At 34.6% G+C, this 21,082-nt stretch overlaps 2 protein-coding genes across 3 annotated transcripts in view; both read right to left on the bottom strand.

The window, feature by feature from the left end:
* LOC111704655 (uncharacterized) overlaps positions 1-8,458 on the bottom strand; it is a 9,301-nt gene extending 843 nt beyond the window's left edge. The window contains exons 1-5 of one of the 2 annotated variants that reach the window (XM_023476956.1): positions 8,118-8,458; positions 7,339-7,583; positions 1,569-5,463; positions 905-1,477; positions 348-470 (exon numbers count right to left, since the gene is read on the bottom strand). In XM_023476956.1, coding sequence (XP_023332724.1) covers positions 348-470; positions 905-1,477; positions 1,569-5,463; positions 7,339-7,583; positions 8,118-8,135 — 4,854 coding nt within the window. In that variant the 5' untranslated portion in view covers positions 8,136-8,458. The remainder of the gene's footprint in view (positions 1-347; positions 471-904; positions 1,478-1,568; positions 5,464-7,338; positions 7,584-8,117) is intronic. The other variant, XM_023476965.1, reaches the window with a different exon arrangement.
* A 2,332-nt stretch (positions 8,459-10,790) lies between these two features.
* Positions 10,791-19,955, bottom strand: LOC111704645 (zinc finger protein 112). The gene is made up of 10 exons (XM_023476944.1): positions 19,838-19,955; positions 17,792-18,452; positions 16,886-17,319; positions 15,210-16,493; positions 14,740-15,018; positions 14,324-14,539; positions 13,435-13,539; positions 12,929-13,014; positions 11,529-11,673; positions 10,791-11,110 (listed from the first exon to the last, which is right to left on the bottom strand). The coding sequence occupies exons 2-10, from the start codon at positions 18,321-18,323 to the stop codon at positions 11,060-11,062; spliced, it is 3,132 nt and encodes a 1,043-aa protein (XP_023332712.1). The 5' UTR covers positions 18,324-18,452; positions 19,838-19,955; the 3' UTR covers positions 10,791-11,059.
* Positions 19,956-21,082: the final 1,127 nt, after the last annotated feature.

The following is a 21,082-nucleotide window of genomic DNA, read 5'->3' as shown; positions in this document are numbered from 1 at the left end:
CCAACTTTTAAAAATTAGTATTTTTAACTTAAACATGTTTTTCCCTTGTCTTGGTCGTAGAGTTTAAAAGTTGTGTCAACTTCCTTTACACTCAACCTTCTTCCACCTCTTTAACAAAAATAGAAAAAAAGATTATTATTATTATTATCATCATAGTTTTTATTATTACTATTATTCTTATAGTTGTTATTATTATTATTATTATTATTATAGTTATAATTATTATTATTATTATAATTTAACAATACATTCTTTCTCTTTAATCTATCTTCATACCAGCAAAATTGCAAATATGACCTCATTTACATCATACTTTCTTTTCTTTAATAAATATTTTTTGTTTTTACCTCCTCCACTATATGGATACTGGGTGAGATGAGTGTCCTGTTCAGGTATGAGAGGAACCTGGAGAGAATATCCTGCCTAGGACGGATTTGGGTTTCAGCAATCTCTTCTCTCAACATAAAGGTCTGTAATTGTATCATTATCTTAGCAACATAACAATAATCAACTTTAGTAATCCTAGGAGAATATAAATTATTATCTTTTAAGCTCTAGACTTGAATTATAAAAGTGCAATGAGAGTTAAATTCTTGTGGATTATTGTATTATAATTGTTTATTTATTTAATGTTTTAAATGGAAGTGAAACAATTTCTTTCGTAAGAGATAAAATTTCTGAAGTTTTACTATACACAAAGATTTAAAGAAAGTTTTTGGCAAGTTAATAAACTTTCTGAAAGAAAAAAATGTTGCTATCAATATCATCAGGAAAGTTGTCTTGAAGTTATCAAATATCTTAAATTAAAACGAATAATGAGAGAAAGCTTCACGTTATAATTACGCTGAGACAAAGAAAACATCCCGTCCCGTCTGCCTTTTTAATAATTTATTCATTATCTTACCTCGTCGGATAGAATTGATCTCCAGCTGAAGAAATTAGTAACAGCTTCACGGAGCAGAATAAAATCCTTCTCTGTGTTCCATCCCTCCGGTAGAGACTCCGAACCTGGAAACTGGTTGGAGAGCTCAATACTGCTGTACTGTAGGATACAAGAGATTGGTAGAATGGCAGAACTGAATTTTGCTCTAAACTCGTCCGTAATAGTTACTCCGTTAAAGTTTAGCAGAGACTTAGACCCGTCCTTGCATAGACTTATATATCCGAGATACAAGAGGAGCAGCTTGATTACTTTTGCAGTAACCTGAAGAGACGGATCAGTGAGGTTTAGAAGATTCTTGATGAAAACGATCTCGGATTCAAGCTGGGAGTAGTACTCAGAGATAACCTTCCTCGCATATTCTCTTGGAAACAGAGGTCGTAGGATGGATTCAATATCAGCTCCATTAAAGATCTGGGGTAGATGATATACTGATGGTAAGATGGAATGAAACTGCTCCAATGCAAGAGTAAGGTTCTTGTCCTGAATGAATGAGAAATCAGCACCGCCTGACAGACAAACAGCAGTATCTGCCTCCTGAAGTTATTATTATTAGTTTATTATTATTGGTTTAATTTCATAAAATTAAGAAGTTAATTAAAACTGATCACTACAAACTTCTCTATACCTGCAGTACTTTTGTGACCAAATATTGAACACCACCACAAGGATGAACCAGCACTGCATCTATCCTGGTATATGTTGAGACGGGAAACTCTGTGAGTTTAATATCCTTGGTTCCAGGAAGGTTGGGGTTGGAAAGAAGTATAGCACTCACAGTAACACTGCCGAAATCAAGTTGGAAAACCAGGAAATCAGATCCCTTGTATATAACACAGGACTCAACCTGAGTTAAAAATTTAGGAAACTCGACCCTAATCAACTTGAGATAGTCTACACCTACAGAATCAACACACAAGAAATTTGTCAAGCATTGAATCCCGCTGGCAACATAACTCTTGCAGGTTTTCAGGATAGGATCTATGTTTAGGTTCAAAATATCCTGCTCCATGTATAACTTACAATCATGGAGTTCTCGGTTGGTTAGAGCTCCAAAGTTAACACTGCTTGCAAAGAAATCTACAATTTCATTCTTATCTCTTCTAATTCTGAATCCGTTAAATCGAACCGGATATCCGGGTTTCAGGAAGAGTCTAAGCTTGCCCTCTGCCATTTCTGGGGGAACAGGGTAGTCAATGTTTCTATACACACTCTGTCTGTGGAAGATCGCATGACAAGTTTTGTAAAATGCTCCGACCTTCTTCTCAAATCTGATAATACCAAATTCATCATCAACCAGTGCTAGGACGTAGCCTTTCTTCCAAACAACCGTCTTCTCACATTCAAGTTCAATCGGCTTGCAGATTCTCCCCAATTTATAATTAAATTCAACCTCTTGAAGGATCAGTTTCTCAGCAGGGCTCATGTCAGACTTCTCTATATACCTGACAACAGAGTGGAAATTTCGGAGCTTCTCTTGACAAACGTCCTCGATTTTATGAACCTCCGAGGAAGGAAGAATTACATACTCCAGGTCTGCAAGGTTAAGAGAGGAAACCATACTTGTTGCCAGAAAACGAACATTCCAATCCAGTGAGTTAACTTGTTCCCGCTCCACAGGAAGACAAAGAAACTTTATATAATCTCCGGGCTTTAGTAATTCTTTCAAGGATATCCCTGCCGTTGCACAAACAGTTGAACCAACCCAGACATCGTAGATATCAAACAGTACTTCAGCATGTTCGGGACCTCTCTCTCCTTTTACTTTGAAAACCGTTCCTACACCATAGTTCTCAGAGAGGATCTTTATAACTCTTCCTTTAGCGTACCTTACTGTTGTCCCATTAACAGGGTTAGTGAGTAGATTTTCGTAATAGTTCCTTACAAGCACGTTCCTAGCGCTGATTTCAGTCTCCAGTTTCAAGAAATCTCCAACCTTTTGGTTCAAGTTGAATCTAAGAGTTTCACTGCAGAAAAATGGAGTTTTTGTATTTGAGTTGAAGGAGCCAGGAGAAGATCTCAACACTGTAGGTCGTGATACATCCTTAGGAATCTTCTCCTCTGCAGAATGTTTTACAAATACTTGAACTGCCTGCAGAGTAAGAATAGAATCTGAACCAGAGTGCTGAGCAATTTTCCGAATCTCTACTAAAACCTCGGAGGGTCGCTCAAACAAAGTAATATTTCTAGCTCTCAGATCTACCTCAGTCCCAATAATTGACGAAATGATTGGTTTCAAGAGTCCCTTAAAGTGCGGAGAAATGATGACGTCGCTGATATGGAAAATGGCGAAGAGAAATCTGGTTGTTGTAACCTGACCTGGGATGGATATATCTGATCCATCTGATTTATTTATCTGAATAATTCCAATCTCAGAGTTTAATCCCAGGACTACAGAGGCCTTCCAGTTCTCTGGCAGGCAATCCAATGCGACCGCTACCAGAGATAGCTCCCTAGAACTGTTTAGGTACAAACAAGCAGATTTCTTGAACGCTTCATGACTATCATCGAGCTTTGACATTGTATGATAAATATTCTCGACTGATCCTAGCTCTGGTCCTAGGTAGACCTCGAGGTTTGGGGAATTATTAAATATTCCCTTTATCAGGAACACTGCCTGGTATCTTAGCTGGGAATAGGTATGTGCTGGTATTCGTCTAACATACACGGTAACAACACATCCTATTGGAACCAGGTTTTTCAATATTTTATCTGAATCCGAAGAAAGCTCAATATTTGTGAAATCATTAGATCCTGCATTCTTTATCCTGAGCTGGTGTAGACAGAAGAGAACTACAGAATCCTCGGAGAAGAGTTTTATGAGTCCAGACTTGGAATTTATGTGCTCCTGTACAATACCCTGGAGAGGAGCCTGAATAAAATCAGGATGAAGTAGAGGATGACAGATCAAGCTTTCCTTGGAGGGTGTAATCTGAAACACCTGAAACATATATTTTTCAACCTGTAGATTGAGCTGTTCAATGCTGTACACTTCTTGATAGTTCCGAGGATCATTTTGACTCATCCAGACCGCTGTAGCTTGTAGTTTAATTCCAGGGGTGTTAATAGCTCTAGCTCGGCAAACAACCTTGGTTCCAATAGGGATCATTTTCGTCAGATCTTTATGGCAATAGAGTTCCTCGAACCTATGGAGACCAATGACAGGGTGGTGAAGCCAGATTTGACTGATGCTGAACAGCATAGGAGCCTTCCATTTACCAATCTCCATAATTCCAGAGGTTTCATCGAGATATTGGAGAATAATTGCCTCCTTACCTGTGAAAACCTCCCTGAAATAATCTTTCTCAGTTTGGATATTGTTTAAATTCTTGTCTAGCCACTGCGTAGATCCAATAGATTGGACTTGATAACAATTATTTCTCTCAATACTGCCCACCTGTCTACTTCTCAACATGGATGCATCAGATTCAATTCTTCTGAAGCTTTGAATAAACGAGGAATTTTCCTTGCAGAAGATGGGGAAACGGGTTTCAAGTTTAGAACTAAAAACATCAAAATGATCAACCTTGAGGTGTCCAATAACAAGCTCGGACTGTGCATCATTGGATAAACTCTCAAAGTTAAATATATAGGAGCAGTTGGTAAACGGACAATGATAATGATCATTCTCAATATGCTTTGCGGTCATCTCCTCAAGGACCTCTGCCCTGAGATGAACATCAACAACATGCTGCCAAAACATTAAAACATTGTTAAGAATTATCCCACAGGTAGAGAATGGGCAGAAGACGGTGCAACCTAAACAAGTTGGTTTACTCACACTAGAGCTAGGAACTAGATGGACTAAGCTTGGAGCAAACATATCGTATACAGTGAGTAAGGTAGCTTGGATAGGAGTCTGAAGCTTTGCTTGAATATTCGGAGGAACATCGACCTGACCTGGCCAAACATTTGTTGCCATGTAAGGAATATTGTTGTTTGAGTTGACCAGCTTGATATTCACTTTAAACTGATGGCCGACCAGAACACACTTAGAGAATGTTTCCTCAGCTGATATTTTCGGCCAGAAGTTTAGGGCAGAGAATAGACAGTACACGGAGAACCCATTTATAGGAGAAAGTCTAATAAGTCCACATCTTGAAATATCTTCAACATGTATAACCTCTCCGAACCAACTATGCTTCCAGCTTGGAAGTTTTCCATTATAAACCGTTTTGAATTTATCTTTTTTCTCAATCTTCGTTTGATCAACAGGTTTCTTAATCTTATTTGCAACTTCCTTTGAATCAGAAAATAATTCTTTTTTTACAGTTGATTCAGGCTTGATCTCTTTTATACCTTGTAAAGATCTGGTTCTGGGTTTAGATTTAAATTTGAAGGACGGAGATTTATCCCTGGATATCTTGACGCTACTGGAGCACTTGTTGCAGGTGGAGAGACTTTGTATATTGATTCCAATACAATGTTTCGAATGAGAATGTAGGGTTTGAGGTTTTGATCTCGACCTCTCGGTTTCCTTCCTCGTCCTTGACCTAGATCTTCTCCGTGTCTCATCTCTAACACTAGAGATTAAAAATATATCTCAAATAATTATTAGAAGCTTATAACTTCAAAAACATTTTACGAAAACCAAAAAACAATGAATTTTTAAATATTCTCTTTTTTTATTTCCTTATTGAAAGGTTTTATATTTTAATTTTTATTTAAAAATGTGCCTCCAACATTTTTAGAAATATTTCATTTATAACAATTAAAAATCAAGAAATTCTTTGCAATGTTTCTAAAAAAAATTATAAAAGAGAAAACAAATATGACATTTATTCCACATTTTTTTGGTGATAATCAGAAAACAATGGAATAGGGAGACGACATCTTAGCTGTAATTAAGCGGATTTGATGGTGTTACAAAGCAAATGGTTTTACTAGGCACTTATTAAATCACTAATTTAGTGAAATGGGTCTGTTTACCCTGCACAATTGCTGTGTCTTTTGAGGGGAGGGAGGCCAGCCACAACAATTTCTCGTCCGAGCCACATTCTCCTCATTTCCTAGTCCGAGCCACCTTGAAATCCTTGTCCTTCGCTTATTATGTTTTTAAGTTTCTAATTCTTAAAGAAAAATCTATCTTTTAAAAATTAGGCCACGTTAGGGCATAAAATATGGATAGACTAAAGTATTGCAATGATTACAACTTGTTGAAATCTTCAAAGCCGTGAGAATGATGTCAAACTTTATTTAGATGAAACTTAAATCTCTTCTGCCTCCATAATGGCTAATCTTTGTGATACAAAATAAATAGCAAAATATTTGGCATACATTGCCTATAATTTTCCCCATGGAACCACCCGAAAAAAATCGATGGTTTTCGTTATAATTAACAAAAAAGATTGAAGTTCTATAAACTTGGAATTTTTTGCGGCATTCTACATCTAGATTATAGGTAAATATTTTTTAGGACATTGCACTTAAAAACTTTTTCGATTTACAAAAATTTAATATTTCGTTTATGCTCTAACGTGACCCGATTCTTAGAAAATAGATCTTGGAGAATTGAACTCTTTAAAAAGATAATATTCGAAGGACCAGGATTTCGAGGTGGCTCGGACGAGAAAATGAGAAGAATGTGGCTCGGACTAGAAATTGTTGTGGCTGGCCTTCCTCCCTTCGTCTCATGCTCATTAGACTTTTAAAATAATAACTTTATTCTAAAAGTCGTCTCCCTATTTCAGAGTTTTCTGGTTGTTATAATAGGATACCAAAAAGTTTCCAGATTATCAATTTAATATTATATATTATAAAAAACATCATTTTATACTGATATATATAATTTTAAAAAATCATTAAAATCTATAAAAAAAACCAATTGACACTCAAATCATCATTTTTATTAATATTATTTTACTTGCTTAAAATATATCTATAATAATTAAACAAGATATTCGTATATATGTTCCCTCTGGCCGTCAAACGGCTGAACCAATTGGCCTGATTTTTTTTTGTGGAATAAAAAATTAAAATTTTTTAAAAAATCGATTTTTAAGAATTTCACGGGCAACGCAGGCAGCTAGTCTATATATAAATTTGGCCTTTCTGTCTGTTTGTTTGTATCCAATAAACGTCAAAACGGCTGAACCGATCGTGCCCAAATTTTTTGTGGGACCTCATGTGGCCTTAGGTAAGGTTTATGAATGATCAAAATTTAAAAAAATTGTGTTTAAAAGTTTTTCATTTTTGAAAAAGCGCAAAAAAAAGCGCAAAAAAATATTATGAAATCCGCAAACTTTTTTTGTTCTTTGTTTTATACTGTACAAAGAGAAGATGTTCGGAGATAAAACCACAATTAAAAGTTGAAATAGAAGACATTTAAAATATATTGTTAAATATTTCATTATAGTTTACTGGCAAATATTAAAAAAAATTTAGAGATAAAATTGTTCCTTTGCCGATATATTTCTATTTTCAGTTGATCCTTTCCAGCAAACTTCAGTTTCCGGTTTTCATCTGTCTCTTTTCTTTTATTCTTGTCATCATGGACCTCTCTATATTTCTTAACTTCCTTTTTTACGGCGATTCTAGTCCTGCTCTTTCTCGAGATCTTACCGACTTTGTCATCTTTCTCGCTTCTTATCTCTTTCAGATCTTCTTCATCTTTTCTCTTCCTCTTCCCCATAGCTTTCTTTATCTAAACAGGGGAGAACGTTAAATAATCTCTCTCTTAATTTATAGACAATAAATCTAAATGGTATAATTCGAGGATAAGGAAAGAATGGTTTCGCGGATTTCATAATATTAGAGCGCATATCACATAATTAAACAGCATCTTTTTAACTTTGAACAAACATTAAAATCCAGTATTTAATGATCCGGGCGGGGTACACTGGAATCAGAGGCGTATTCAGGGGGGGGGGGCTAAGCCCCCTGGACAAGTGAAATCTATTGATTTTATAAAATAAAGATATATATCTATTATTAGTAGCACCCTTAATACAGAGGCGATGTTGTTAACTGACTTCTATTCCTGAATTCAAATCTCACAAAAATAATTTTATTATTTAAATCATGAATATTGAACAAATTTACTGCTCTATACATTTTAGCATAGTTGGCATAATTCAAATATCTAGAGACACCTGATATTTCAAACTATGAATTTTTAGATCAAATACTCTGAGTTTGAAATATCAAAAGTTTACACTTTCAAGTTGCAAAGATATACCTGATTAGAAAACATCATTTTGTGTCAAGAATTCAGTTTCTTTGTGCAGAAATTTGACAAAATCTTTCATTTTTTTTCGAGTTTTAATTTTCACTTAAAAACCTTGCCACAACTAGAACTTACCAAAAAAAAAGATTGGTAAACTTCTCTAAATCTCTTTTTGGTTTTATAATTAAACAATTTCACTTTTGAATTAAACCTTTTTAACCTGTAACAATAATCTTTTCTATCGACTGTAGCTCGTACAAATAACCGGTTCGTTGTGTACGTATACTTTACGTACTGTACAGTGTACAATGTAGTGTACTTTTAATCTGAGGGGCGTCTTAACTCCAGCTTAACTTATGGCAACGATGAATTTTATTTTCCAAATTTATTTCGTATTTGTTCTACAGCGAAACAGTTTTGACAGTTTGTTAATTACTTTGGACTCATTTGGAGATTAATTATTGCCAAATTAACCGTAACCCTATCCCGATTGGGCTATAGTTGTCTAATATAGATTGGTTTATTTGTTAATTACTTTGGACTCATTTGGAGATTAATTATTGCCAAATTAACCGTAACCCTATCCCGATTGGGCTATAGTTGTCTAATATAGATTGGCCTACCCCCCCAATGATAAGTGATAAATGTCCCCAGTCCCACTTTTCAAGGCCTCCTCATTAAAAAAAGTTAGACCTCTAACTTATGGTTAGGGTGCAGTAAGAGAGGATTTTTAAAAAGTTCAAAAAGTATGTTATTGTATCCATTTTTCAATGCCTTTACAAATATATAAGTCTTAGCCCTGTAGCAATTTAAAATTTTTTTTAACCATTTGATTTTTTTTGAAACTGCACCGACCTGCCGCTTGACCGTCCTCCACCCTAATTCTTTTTAGCAAAATTTGTTCACAATTATGATGTTGAAAAAGTGAAGAAGTTTTAGCGTTCTATAATGTAAGCCATTTTTAAGCTATTTAAAGAAACCACAGGGGAGGGGGGTTCCCCCATCGTAATAGGGTTGAGAAAAGACTTAATTGATTGTTCCGAGTTTATGGAAATGAAAAAAAAGTTCCGAAAAAAAAACTGGAAATAAAAATCTGTGAAATTTTGAGAAAATTGTAACTGTAAATTTAGTCCTGTATCCCTGGGATCCTAGAAAAAAAGTCAAAACTCACAAAATGATACGACTTTATTTCCAAAATACTTTTTATAATGCCAAATTTTAGGAATCTATTGGCTGTTACCAACAATTGACAATACAATTTTTTGGAAAAAAACTGGATGTTTATGAAAATTTCGCATTTACAAATTTCTTCTGCTTTTTCAAATTGATTAACAATTGGTTTATAACTTTCATTATTTTACAATATATGTAAAAAATCTAAGAAATTTTACAAGAAAAAAGATTTTTCGGAACATCTTAGAGACTTGGATTGGTTTAAGCTACAAGCGTTCTATATACGTTGATCAGGGGGATCAGGTCGGGCGACCTGATCGGATCGTCAAAGATGAAAAAATGTTCCCGAAAAAAATGTCGACATTGGTTTTTTAAATGCGCCTTTTTATTCAGAAAATAATAAACCAGCAAAAAAATAAGAACTATTAAAAATGGCGAGTTTTAAGAGCAACAGTTAAAAGCTAAAATGGTTCATAAGAGAGCGCCCTTAAAGCTTAGTGTATAAAGACTTCACGCCTCTTTTCTCGTAACAATATTAGCTGTTAACCGTTGCTCTTCTAACTGCGATTTTCTTGAGAAATCGTATTTCGTGGATTTTTCATTTATTTGCGCATTTTCAAAAAAGTTTAAGTTAGAATTTTATACTGTTAACCATCCATAAACAATCCCTGAGGTTATGTGAGCTACCCGATTTGTTCAGCAGTTTTTATGTTCATCGGATACAAACAAGCAGACAGGCAAAGTAAATAATACTAGATTTTTAGGGCGGTTTGCGCTCCCTTACCTATTAAAAATATTAGCTTAGAACTCTGAAAGTCGCTATTTTTAAACGTTCTCGAACTGTCGCAGATTTTCTGTTTAAATTTGTGCATTTTCAGAACAAAAAAATTCTACATTTATTCCAGGCAACATTTTTTAACTTTCACCAGCTATAAACCTCCTCTGACCGTTCGAGTTGACTAAAAAATGCTGGGCTCGATCGGTTCAGTCGTTTTTACGTTTATTGGATACAATTTCACAAACAAACAAACAGAAAACTGACACAAAGTAAATATATATATATATATATGCTATTGCTTATGTAATTTGCTTGAATTGTATGGATTTAATGAGCTTGATATTTTTTGTTTCTTTGAGCACATCTAGACTGTTGCACATATAGTCGTTCTTATGGCAGTTTCAAAACTCGATAACATTGTGTGTTCAAATATCAATATAACACTATGTTAATAATTTCTTAATTTATATGAACACCGCTACCTGAGCCGGCGATTTAAAAACAGTAATTCAGTAATACAGTTAATGTGCAATCAACAAAGGTACCCTTACAGAAACAATTGAAGAAATTATCAATTTTAATATCTAAAAAAAGACAATTACGTTTACATTTTTGCTAAAATAAAGGTTACCGTTCCGAGTTGGACATGCCCCCATGGCCCATATAAATAGAAGATTACTTGAAATTACAAAGACAGTTCCTTTGAGCTGATTAAAGATGCAATAATTCAACAAAAAATCAGGAAAAGTCTTTATTCCGGGATTTTATACAAAACCCTTTTTCAAAATATCAGCATCTTATTGATAGTAAATACAGTCTAAAAGTAGGAGAGAATACTAATAATATTCAGCATATACAGGGCTAGTATTTGATTGTTCACCAACCACCACTCGAGCAACATTATCTCGTTTTACATTATATCTATTTTAAGCTTGCTCTGGTTTAAACTCTGTTTAAAATGTTCATGACACTCCGCATTTTCATGAGAAACCCATTCTTCATATTAAGGTTCAGAGAAGGGGTAGAACTTCTCCACCAAAAACTTGTCCAGATACTGAAAATAAACAAGAATAAATCGTCTATAAAACTTACTTAGCTTTCTATTCTGAACGCCCCCCCCCCCCCCCCCCAAAAAAAATAGGTCCCTCATAATAAAAATAAACATGTTCAAAACAGTATTGTTTAAAGAAAGCCTTTGTATCAACCCAAAATAGAAAGTCTAAATTAAATTTGTTTGTTAAATTTATTGAATAACGAGAAGTAGTTGAACTACGTAGACTAAGCTGAACCTCTTTTCCAGAAGAGTGTTAAAAAAATCAAGACAAAATTTTAGTTAGTTTCTCTCTCTCCCTGAAATGGGGAAAATAATAATTTTAAAAAAATGAAAATTACTTGGTTTTCAGATTCCCCCCCCCCCTTTGATCATCAAAAAACATTTCCCCCATTCTCCATTAAATTTTATCTCTAGTTACCTTGGGAAACTGTTGGTATTTAGCTCTAAACCTGCTTGCTTGAATCCTCAGCTTTAAAATCCTATTCGCTAGTTTCCTGGATCCGTCCTCATTTAACGCGGACTCGTCAGGACGAAATCTAACCGGGAGTAACTCAGATACAAACCTGAACACAAAGCAGTCTTAACGTTAACGAACTGTTCAAAAATATCTAAATATGTAGTTCAGTCATATATGGTAAATTCAGGTGACTTAAATTATCCCGAAATAGAGATATATGGTTTGCTAATTTCAAAATAGGGTTCTAACAAATGTTATGAAGCCATTTTTGAGAAAATAATTTTTAAATACTAAAAATTCCAGGGTTGGCATAAAAACCCAGCCCAAAAAAACCCACCCAAAAAACCCACTTCTTTCTTCAAGATAAAGTCTACTATCAACTGTATTGATTTTTAGGAGTTCACAGCACTAAAACTGACACATTTTCTAACACTAAAAACCAATGATCTTAACAAAATGAATATTGTTAGAATATTTAGTTATTTCAAAAAAATATTTTATTAATTAAAGTAGTCAACCTTGTCACTCTGGACTTCAAGACGGTTTCTGGTGTTAGAAAGATATTGAAAACCCCAAGAAGATACACAGAACTACATCAGAGTTTTCAAAACTTGATGCGATAGAACAAGGATATAAAATCCCTTTGTAATATTATGTTTTTCGGAATTAAACAGTTGTCTTCCTTCTTGAGCGATGATGCGGATATAAATATCTACCAATTAATCTGAGTAGCCCCACCCCAAATCAGAAATATGTATACAAGTAAGAAAATAGAATTAGTTTGTTTGTAGAACTATAATATCAAAAATTGCAGTTATGAATATGGAAGGTGATATAATTGTTTTTGAATAGTATTTATATATGAGTATAGCCTATCATCACAACAATAAGATAAGATAAGAATCTAAAAACCCTTATCATAACAATAATATTATTTTTCATAACTAAAAAGTTTATCTACTGCTTAAATAGTCTTGTTATAATGAAATATTATGAATTTTAGTAGGTTTTAACTACTTTCAAAAAGAAAAATACAAAAAAGCTCAGAAAACCCCAATAAAACCAACAGAGCTGTTTTTCAAACCCAGGTTTTTCCAACCCTGAAAAAAATTCGCAAATAAAAAGTTGCCAACACTGTACAAAGAATATAGGGCAAGTAGAGGCCTGAAGGCCTGGTAGTAATATGCAGAAGATATACTAGGCGTACAGGGCTCTTCGCGCTCCCGTTCCAAACAATTTTAGCGTTTAATAATTGTTCTGAAAGTCGTCATTTTTATCGTTATACAAAAACTTTTATTGGATACAGACAGACATATCAAAAATATGAAATAGATAAAGTGAATATGTATTGCTACCCCTACCTGGCTAGTATAGTATTAGGTAGGTTCCCAATTGATGTAAGATGGAGAAGATCTATTGCTAATCCCTTCCCAATATTGTCCTCATCCTAGGGTAGATTATTATTAGAACAACAACTTCAGAAAATGTTTCTTAAACCAAAATATTGATAAAAATACTTCCATTTTTTCAATTTTTAACATATTTAAATCTAAATATTCGTGACATTCGTGGATTAACAGTCAGGATCCAAGTTAAAAATTAGCGCATACAAAAATCAAAACAATTTTCAAACTTAATTTGGTTAGTTTTTTAGTTTGTTTTTGAAAATATTTTCTCTCAGGGTTCAAATTTGAAATAGTGCAAAAAGAGCAATTGTTTAAAATAAACAGTTTTATAATTTGTAAAACTTGAACTTCTCAAAATGTTTTGGAACTTTTAAAATAACAAAAAAAAAATAACGAAATTAAATGATAGCACTGACCCAACACGCATAATAAAAATCATAATTCGAAGAATTCGAACTAACCGTCTTCAGTTTCCGGGGTATCTTCAGATCCAGCATAGACTGCGCTGTAATTCCAAACATGGATGAGAAATCACCTATTTCAGGACACACATTCCGGGATATCAACTGAAACACAGAACAGTATATATGATTATATATACGGGTATTAAGGGGCAATATCTTAATTCGTTTCCTAACCCTTGTTAAGTTTACGGCAGTGCTTAGGATCCATTTAATTTTGATGGGGATCCGGATCCGTAGATCCGCATATTTTTGCGGATCCGGATCCAGGAAGCCAAAATCTTGCGGATCCAACGGACCCGGATCCGAATCCAAGGCACTGGTTTACGGAATCGTAAAAGGCACGACAAAGGATCCTACATTTCAAATTTGTTTTCTGTAAAAGTTTGCTTTTATAAAACTATGCAGAATATTTACCCTATGAAAAATATCAATAAAAAACTCAACAAAAAACCATCAATTCAAAACGATCGTTTTAGGTTCGTTGTTTTGCATTATAAGTTTAAATGAAAGCAAAACGTTTAGAATTTAAAAATTTGTAAACTGCTCAGATATTTTTAAAATATTAAAAACAAAGCTATTGCTTATTAGTATACACAGAATGCCCCACATCAACTTAAAGCGCGCTATAACTCTTATTTTTGGGGCCATCAAAAGAATGATTAAATCATAATTAAAGTTTGTAAAGAGGTGACATGAAAATTAGCATGCAGAGTTCTTTAATTATTAATTAAATTATTAATTAATTAATTAATTATCCAGAAATGGAACTACCCGTACTCAAATACCCTAATCTTTATTCATTAACTCCCAAATCTTTTTAAAACGATAATTTCATGGAAGAAGAAAATTCCAGACATGAAGAAATTCTTTTAAATAAAACATTTACCAAGTGATACATGGGATCTGTGACTTCTTCTTTAATTTTCATATTTGGTTGCAGAGGATAGCTGGACAGACAGGGTGCAGGACTACTATTTTCCTGCTTTATATCCTGGAGTAGACTAGTTTCCTCCAGCTTTATATTCCGGCTTCCAGGATTGGAGATTGCTGGTTCTTCAGCAGCAATATCATCATAGGAGGAGCATCCTGCACCTTCTCCATTCTGATCAAATATATTCTCTGAACTTTTAATTCAAAGAACAAGAAAATCCAGATTTTCTTGTTTGTGGCACACAACTATATATATATGAATAATTGAATAAGACTTTTAGGGATATCCTACTTCCATACTACCGTCTTGAATGTTCTTTACTAATACATGACTAACATGACTGAAATATCTGTAATTACTAATTAATATACCTCGAAAACTGCGTTGACGATCACATAATCCGCCTGCTCTGAACCACTCTGTTCTAAACCATGGTTAGAGTAGTCCACAATACTGATCATCTGTAAACCATCCTTCTCCATATTCTCTCCGTTCTTGCTGGACTTATCCGCTCCGACCTGGTCACGTGAACTGAAGAATTCTATTTCCTTTTCACCTTCTTCTTGAATATTTGTTTCAATTGTTCTCAAGCATCCATTCTTCTTAATCTCAACACTAGAACTCTCAGCTTCAATACTTTTCCTCTCCGTCTGTTAATAAACAAATTAAAGTTATTAAGATTAATCTATTTAAGACTTACTCTAGGGTCAGTTATAAAGTAAAATGCCATATGATATTTTTCCTTTATATCTATAATATTTAACAACTTGAACTTTACACAAATATTCAAAATAATCGCACCTTCTTTAATCTTTATCCTACAAAATAGAATAACTGTTACCTTTATTTTCGTATACACCGGTTTCTTGCTTTCTCGGCTCTTCCTTCCCCTTGTTGTCTTTACAATGTGCACGGTTGGTTCCAAGCTTTCATCGTCGGAATCCCACTGGGAATGCGTTGTTTTCCTGTGTTTGTACAACCATTTCTCTTGAACAAAGCTCTTCATACAACCCGGATACGGACAGGTTAGATTTGTCTCCGAAGTATATTCATCAGGTTTGGGTTTGAGCTTATGCCCGGAGTTGAGATGATATTCCAGCTGTCTAAAGTTATAACACTGGTAATTACATGCTGTACACAGGAAATCCTTCTCTGTCGTATGCTCAGCTAGATGCTCATCAAAGGTTTCCTTTTTACAAAAATATCTGGTACACTTTTGCACAGGACAACTCAAAATATCGATGTCATGGTTCATCATGTGTTTTAACAATTGTTTTTCTCGGTAGAAGGATTCTCCGCATAAATCACATGTCAGGGTTCCAGATGGTTCACTCGGAGTTACAAGCTCGGACTCAGATTTGTCCAGTTTACAGGGATGATCAGAATTAATATCTCCATGCTCTCCAACAACATCAAAACTATCATCGTCCTCATGTTCTCGCTCAGCATGGATCATTAGATCCTCCTGGGAGGAAAATTCTTCAGTACAGCTTACACATGAATATAGTTTGAGCTTGGAGTTATGTTCTTTTCTATTGTGCTCTTTGAAACCATCCTTAATCGTAAACCCTGCTTTGCACCCCTCACTAGGACAGAAAAAGGGTATCTCGGAGTGAGTGTATAAATGATTTTTAAATTTGATAAATTCGCCAAATATTTTTCCACAATTATCCGCATCACACTCCCACTCAGTGGTCGGAGAGGAACTGACGGATTGAACAGTCTTGTTCTCCTGGTCCCCCTTTGCTTTGCAATTAAGAAAATGATTAGATAGAAACCTCGGAGCTGAGAATTCCTTTCCACACTGACAAGGATAAGTTCTAGGTTCTGGAACCTTCTCCAGGCACTCTACATAGTGAAGAACAAGCTCAAGTTTAGTATCAAATATATGCATACAGCGTCCACAGCTCGGACCAAACATATCCTTCTCCGGGACAGTTTTAAAGTGCTCCTCATACAGGTGGGAGTCAAGCTTAACCTTGGAGAGAAATAATTCATCACATTTTGGACACGTGACCGGTACTATCGGTTCATCTAGGTGACTCGCTTCTTTGTGCATTTTCAAATACTTGGGACGAGAGAATGATTTGTTACATAGATCGCAATTATGTTTTGCTTCGTTATCCTGAAAATAAGTATTTTCATATTTTTACCATTTTTAATAGTTTAATTCAGTGCTTAGGATCCGCAAGATTTTGGCTTCCTGGATCCGGATCCGAATCCAAGGGGTAAAATATAAACCAAAAACTACAATTACTCCTAAAACCCAACTCTGAACTTTTGAAAAATAAGAGATTGTAAAAGTTACCTCATTTCTGAATGGTTCATCAAGTTTTAGGATAAAAATAAGCGAAAAAAATAAAACAAACACTTTGAAAATTATGTTATGTTAAAAAAATCAGTAAATCTTAAAGAAATATCCTGGATCCGGATCCAATTTTTCCAATGCGGATCCAGGATCCGGATCCGCATCAAAATTAAATGGATCCTAAGCACTGGTTTAATTCTTTAAATTACCTGGGAAGGCGAGTTTCGTGCAGAATTTCTCTCCCGGAGACCTTGTTTCCTCGGGGGCTTATTTTCATTCCGGGATCTTAGATAACTCACGTTCTCTGGGTCTTGTTTGATAACCTTGATACCATCTGGTAGCTTGACGTCAGGTTCGTGTTCTAATTTCACGGAGTGGGTCACAGTGTGTTTGTTTAAACCCGCTAAAGATCCGTAAACCTTGAGACAGACACTGCAGGTGTGCTTTTCATATACTTGACCAGTCTCAGGATTTACAAGTAAATTTTTTGTAGTTTCAGATCTTAGATTTTCAACACCCTTGTTCTCCTGCAAAATGGAGGATCGACTACGCTTCGCCTTTCGTTCGTAGAGAACAGAGAACTCTTGGCTCTTCTTCCTCTTTCCCATCCTAAGACCTTGTTCACGTCCACCCTCGGGCAACACTAGAATAATAAGAACATTTTATTATCGTACAGATTAAAACTAAGTTCCTTCATGCAGATTATTATCAAAATCTATTCTCTCTATTGCTAAAAAAACAGGTTGGCAGGGTAAATCAAGAAGAAAGAAATAATTAAGACTTGTTAATACTCAGATATTAATCAATTATGGAAATTGATCTGTGGTCGGTTTAAACAGAGACAAAATATATACCGGTTAGGTTTACCTTCACGCACGCATATTGGAAGAAAAATAATAAAATACAACTACCAGTGCTAACATAAACATTACAAACATTCAACATCTACAGGCGAAAATAATTTAGATTGGAAGAACGGATATATTTGTATTATAATATATAAATAATCGTTTTTCTGCAAAAAGAAACACGCGTCAATCATATAAGTTTAGCTAAATATTGTACACCTAACAGTCACATGTAATCTGATACTCACTGATCATTAACATATTTACCAGGAATCGTGTACTTCTGTGCTGTACTGCCCTGTTCCTCATCTGATGAACTAGGACGCTCACCACCGGACTCATCTTCACCATCGTCATAGTCTACGCCAATACAGTGGCCAAGAAGCTGTTCAGTGTTCCTTCCCGGAATCCAATCGTGGCCAACTCCATGCCCTATATTCTCTGAACCTTTCCATCCAGATTTAAGTCTATTTTCAGCACCTTTAAGTCCGTGTTCAGCACCTTTAAGTCCGTGTTCAGCACCTTTATGTCCATACTTTGCACCTTTATGTCCATGTTTAGCCCCCAGTCTTCCATTCGTGGCTCCCTTCCATCCGTGTGATGCCCCTTTCCATCCATGTTTAGCCCCTTCCTGACCCCAGAGTTTCCTGGCTTCGCGAATTGGGATTATTTCTCCTTTGTATTCTACCAGGCCTTGCTGACTTAGCATTTTCTTAAATTCCTTAGCTCTCTCCCTGGCTATTCTTTTTTCCGCCATTGCCACCCTCTTCATCTCTCTAATCTCCCTGTTTGTCGGCATGGCAGTAGTTTGCACTGAAGTCCTTATTTTTTCATTTTTAACTGAATCATCAAACGTCTTTGAAATCTTTGCGAAGCTTGTTCCCAGGAGAACGCATGTTCTAGGATCAACTTGATATCTGTATTCTCCCTACAGAAATATTTAGTAAAAATAAAACTGTAAATCACAAATGTAGTTTAACGTGAGGAGAGTTATTTGACTTAAGATTGAAATTCATCAATGTAAGAAAATTAATTAAAATCCCCTATCTCAATATCAAGTCTGATCGTCGTAAAACATTTTTGGGTCCTCCACCGAGGGTGGCTGCTCTCGGGGCGTTATGGAATTGCTCCCAGGTTTTTGAGTAAAATGTGAAAATTTATCCAACCTTCTTTGAAAAGGGGTTTAAAAAGACTACGTTTAAACCGAAAATAAAAAAGGCACTGCTGACCATTTTATATTCTCTTCGTTCAGATATTTGCAGAAAAAAATCGTAAATTTCAGTCCAAATAGCCTGTGGAGATCATATAGTTTTCATTAGCCAAACTACTGACGACATTTGTTTAAGCCACGGCCCGCTTATAGATATGCTTCTAGTAAACAAAAATTTATTTTATTTAGCTAGATACATAAAGGTTTTATTTGAGCTGGTCTAATACATCTCAATATTTTTATACGTTATCTTATTTCCAAGTTTTATTCCAGAATAAAAACAATTTTTCGCTTAAAAAATCTTTAATTGATTGCTGCCATTATATCTAGCGAAAAAAGGATTTTTTTTTTGTTTACAATTAACAATAATGTTTAATGTATAAGCTAAACCAAATGTCGTCAGTTTGGTTAATCAAAATAGCTGAGTCCGTCCTAGTATACGATTTTTGGGTAGCAGTCCCTTTTTTATACAATTTTTGATTTGAAATACCCGTTTTAATATACTCCAAACCCTGAGAGCAGCCACCCCTACCTTCTCCACCCATACTTAAACGATGTCCAGTTAAAAGAAATCTCGATATTCACAAATCATTAAGGCACCGCGCCCTACCCATTAGCCAGTGTTCAGCCACTGTGTCTGTCTAAACCGCAACCAAGAAAATGTCTAAACCTATCGTTTCACATCAAACTTGACTCAGCATATTAATTAGAATATACGATTTAGATTTACTATGCACATTTGACAGGAGGGGAAGAGGCAAATGAGGACGGAATTATGTCTGAATGTTTTCGAACGAATGAAGGGTACACCGCGGCCCGGAGATGCTACAAGATCGGTATTTTTTTATTTAGAGGAGTTGGACCTAGTTCCGCATGTAAAAACGACGGCACAAATAGCGTCTTCCTTCTAGTTCTTAGCTATATATATATATGTCGAACTATCAAAAGAACTGAATTATATAAGTAAAAACCGGTTTTCAACTGCTCACAAATTCATATTAGAAATTTATCAGTTTGCAGTTGTAAGTAACCGCGTTATAAAAGGGTCAACGGCATTATAATTAATACACAAAAAAATCATTATTGAATCTTAAAAAACTAACCTAACAAGAACTGCAGTACAATGTAGTTTAAATAGATGACAAACAGGTTGATTTGTAGTTTGAATGAACTGTATGAACTGCAAAGTGTTACAGTGTATACACTGCAGTGGCGCAAAATTTTATGATTCAGAAAATCTTACGGCATTATTTGGGTCGTCTTTGTTCCAAAAGTTAATCTAGCCAAAACCAAAACTTTACTAAGCAAAAAAATAGTTCAAATGAACAAAAATATATAGTTAGAATAATTGCTCATTCGAAAATATTTTTTTTGGTTCATTGAGTACTATTTTTTTTTCTCATTTGAACTATATTTTTTTGCTCATTTGAAAGCTATTTTTTGCTCATTTGAACAATTTTTTGATTTATTTGAATTATTTTTTTGCTCATTAGAATTATTCTTTGCTCATTTGAAAGTTATGTTTTGGTTAATTTGAACTTGAAAGTAATTTGCTCATTCGAACTACTTTTCTTCTCATCTGAACTATTAAATGCTTCATATGGTCAGTAGAATTATTTTTATGCCTATATGTGAAATATTTTTTGATCATTTAAACTATTTTGTGACGACTGTTTGACCTATGGCATATTTAATAGTTAAAATGTGTTGTTTGAATCACAGGAAATGACATCATTATCAGAAGTTAGAAGTTAGAATGAACAATATTTCAAAGTTCAAATGTTTGATAGTTCAAACGGCAGAAGCTTAAATGCGGATCCACCATTCTAACTCATCCATGATACATCTAACAACCTTGAAATCATCCTGGAGAAGAAAAAATGTCATCAAATTTATTATCAGAAAAGAATATCACATTTTCTTAAACACAATTTTCACACTGTTCCATTGAGACCGTCAGGTTAAAAGTCGTGTCACTCGAATGAAACCTTTTGCAGTATGCTGGCGTAGGTCCGATATTGCAGTAGGTCGGAAAGTTAGTAGGTCAGAAGTTCAGTAGGGGGGATGTTGCGTATAGACGATGTAACATTACCATATATAGTTAAAATAATTGCTCATTCGAAAATATTTTTTTGGTTCATTTGAGTACTATCTTTTTTTACTTATTTGATCTAATTTTTTCTCATTTGAACTATCTTTTTGCTCATTTGAAAGCTATTTTTTGCTCATTTGAACAATTTTTGATTCATTTGAATTATTTTTTTGCTCATTGCTCATTTGAAAGTTATGTTTTGGTTAATTTGAACTTGATTGTAATTTGCTCATTTGAACTACTTTTCTTCTCATCT

This window comes from Eurytemora carolleeae, unplaced genomic scaffold (genome assembly GCF_000591075.1).
Source record: "Eurytemora carolleeae unplaced genomic scaffold, Eaff_2.0 scaffold2, whole genome shotgun sequence".
In the NCBI taxonomy this organism is placed as follows: domain Eukaryota; kingdom Metazoa; phylum Arthropoda; class Copepoda; order Calanoida; family Temoridae; genus Eurytemora; species Eurytemora carolleeae.
This window is presented reverse-complemented; position numbering and strand designations above follow the sequence as displayed.

What these genes read in the sequence shown, in the direction of transcription:
- LOC111704645 (XM_023476944.1), bottom strand. Translation starts at nt 18,323, where the DNA reads ATGCCGACAAACAGGGAGATTAGAGAGATGAAGAGGGTGGCAATGGCG. An exon ending in CGGTGTATACGAAAATAAAG is followed by an intron (nt 15,019 to 15,209) that starts GTAACAGTTATT and finishes GTTTATTAACAG; the next exon opens with ACGGAGAGGAAAAGTATTGA. An exon ending in CAGATCCCATGTATCACTTG is followed by an intron (nt 13,540 to 14,323) that starts GTAAATGTTTTA and finishes TCTGTGTTTCAG; the next exon opens with TTGATATCCCGGAATGTGTG.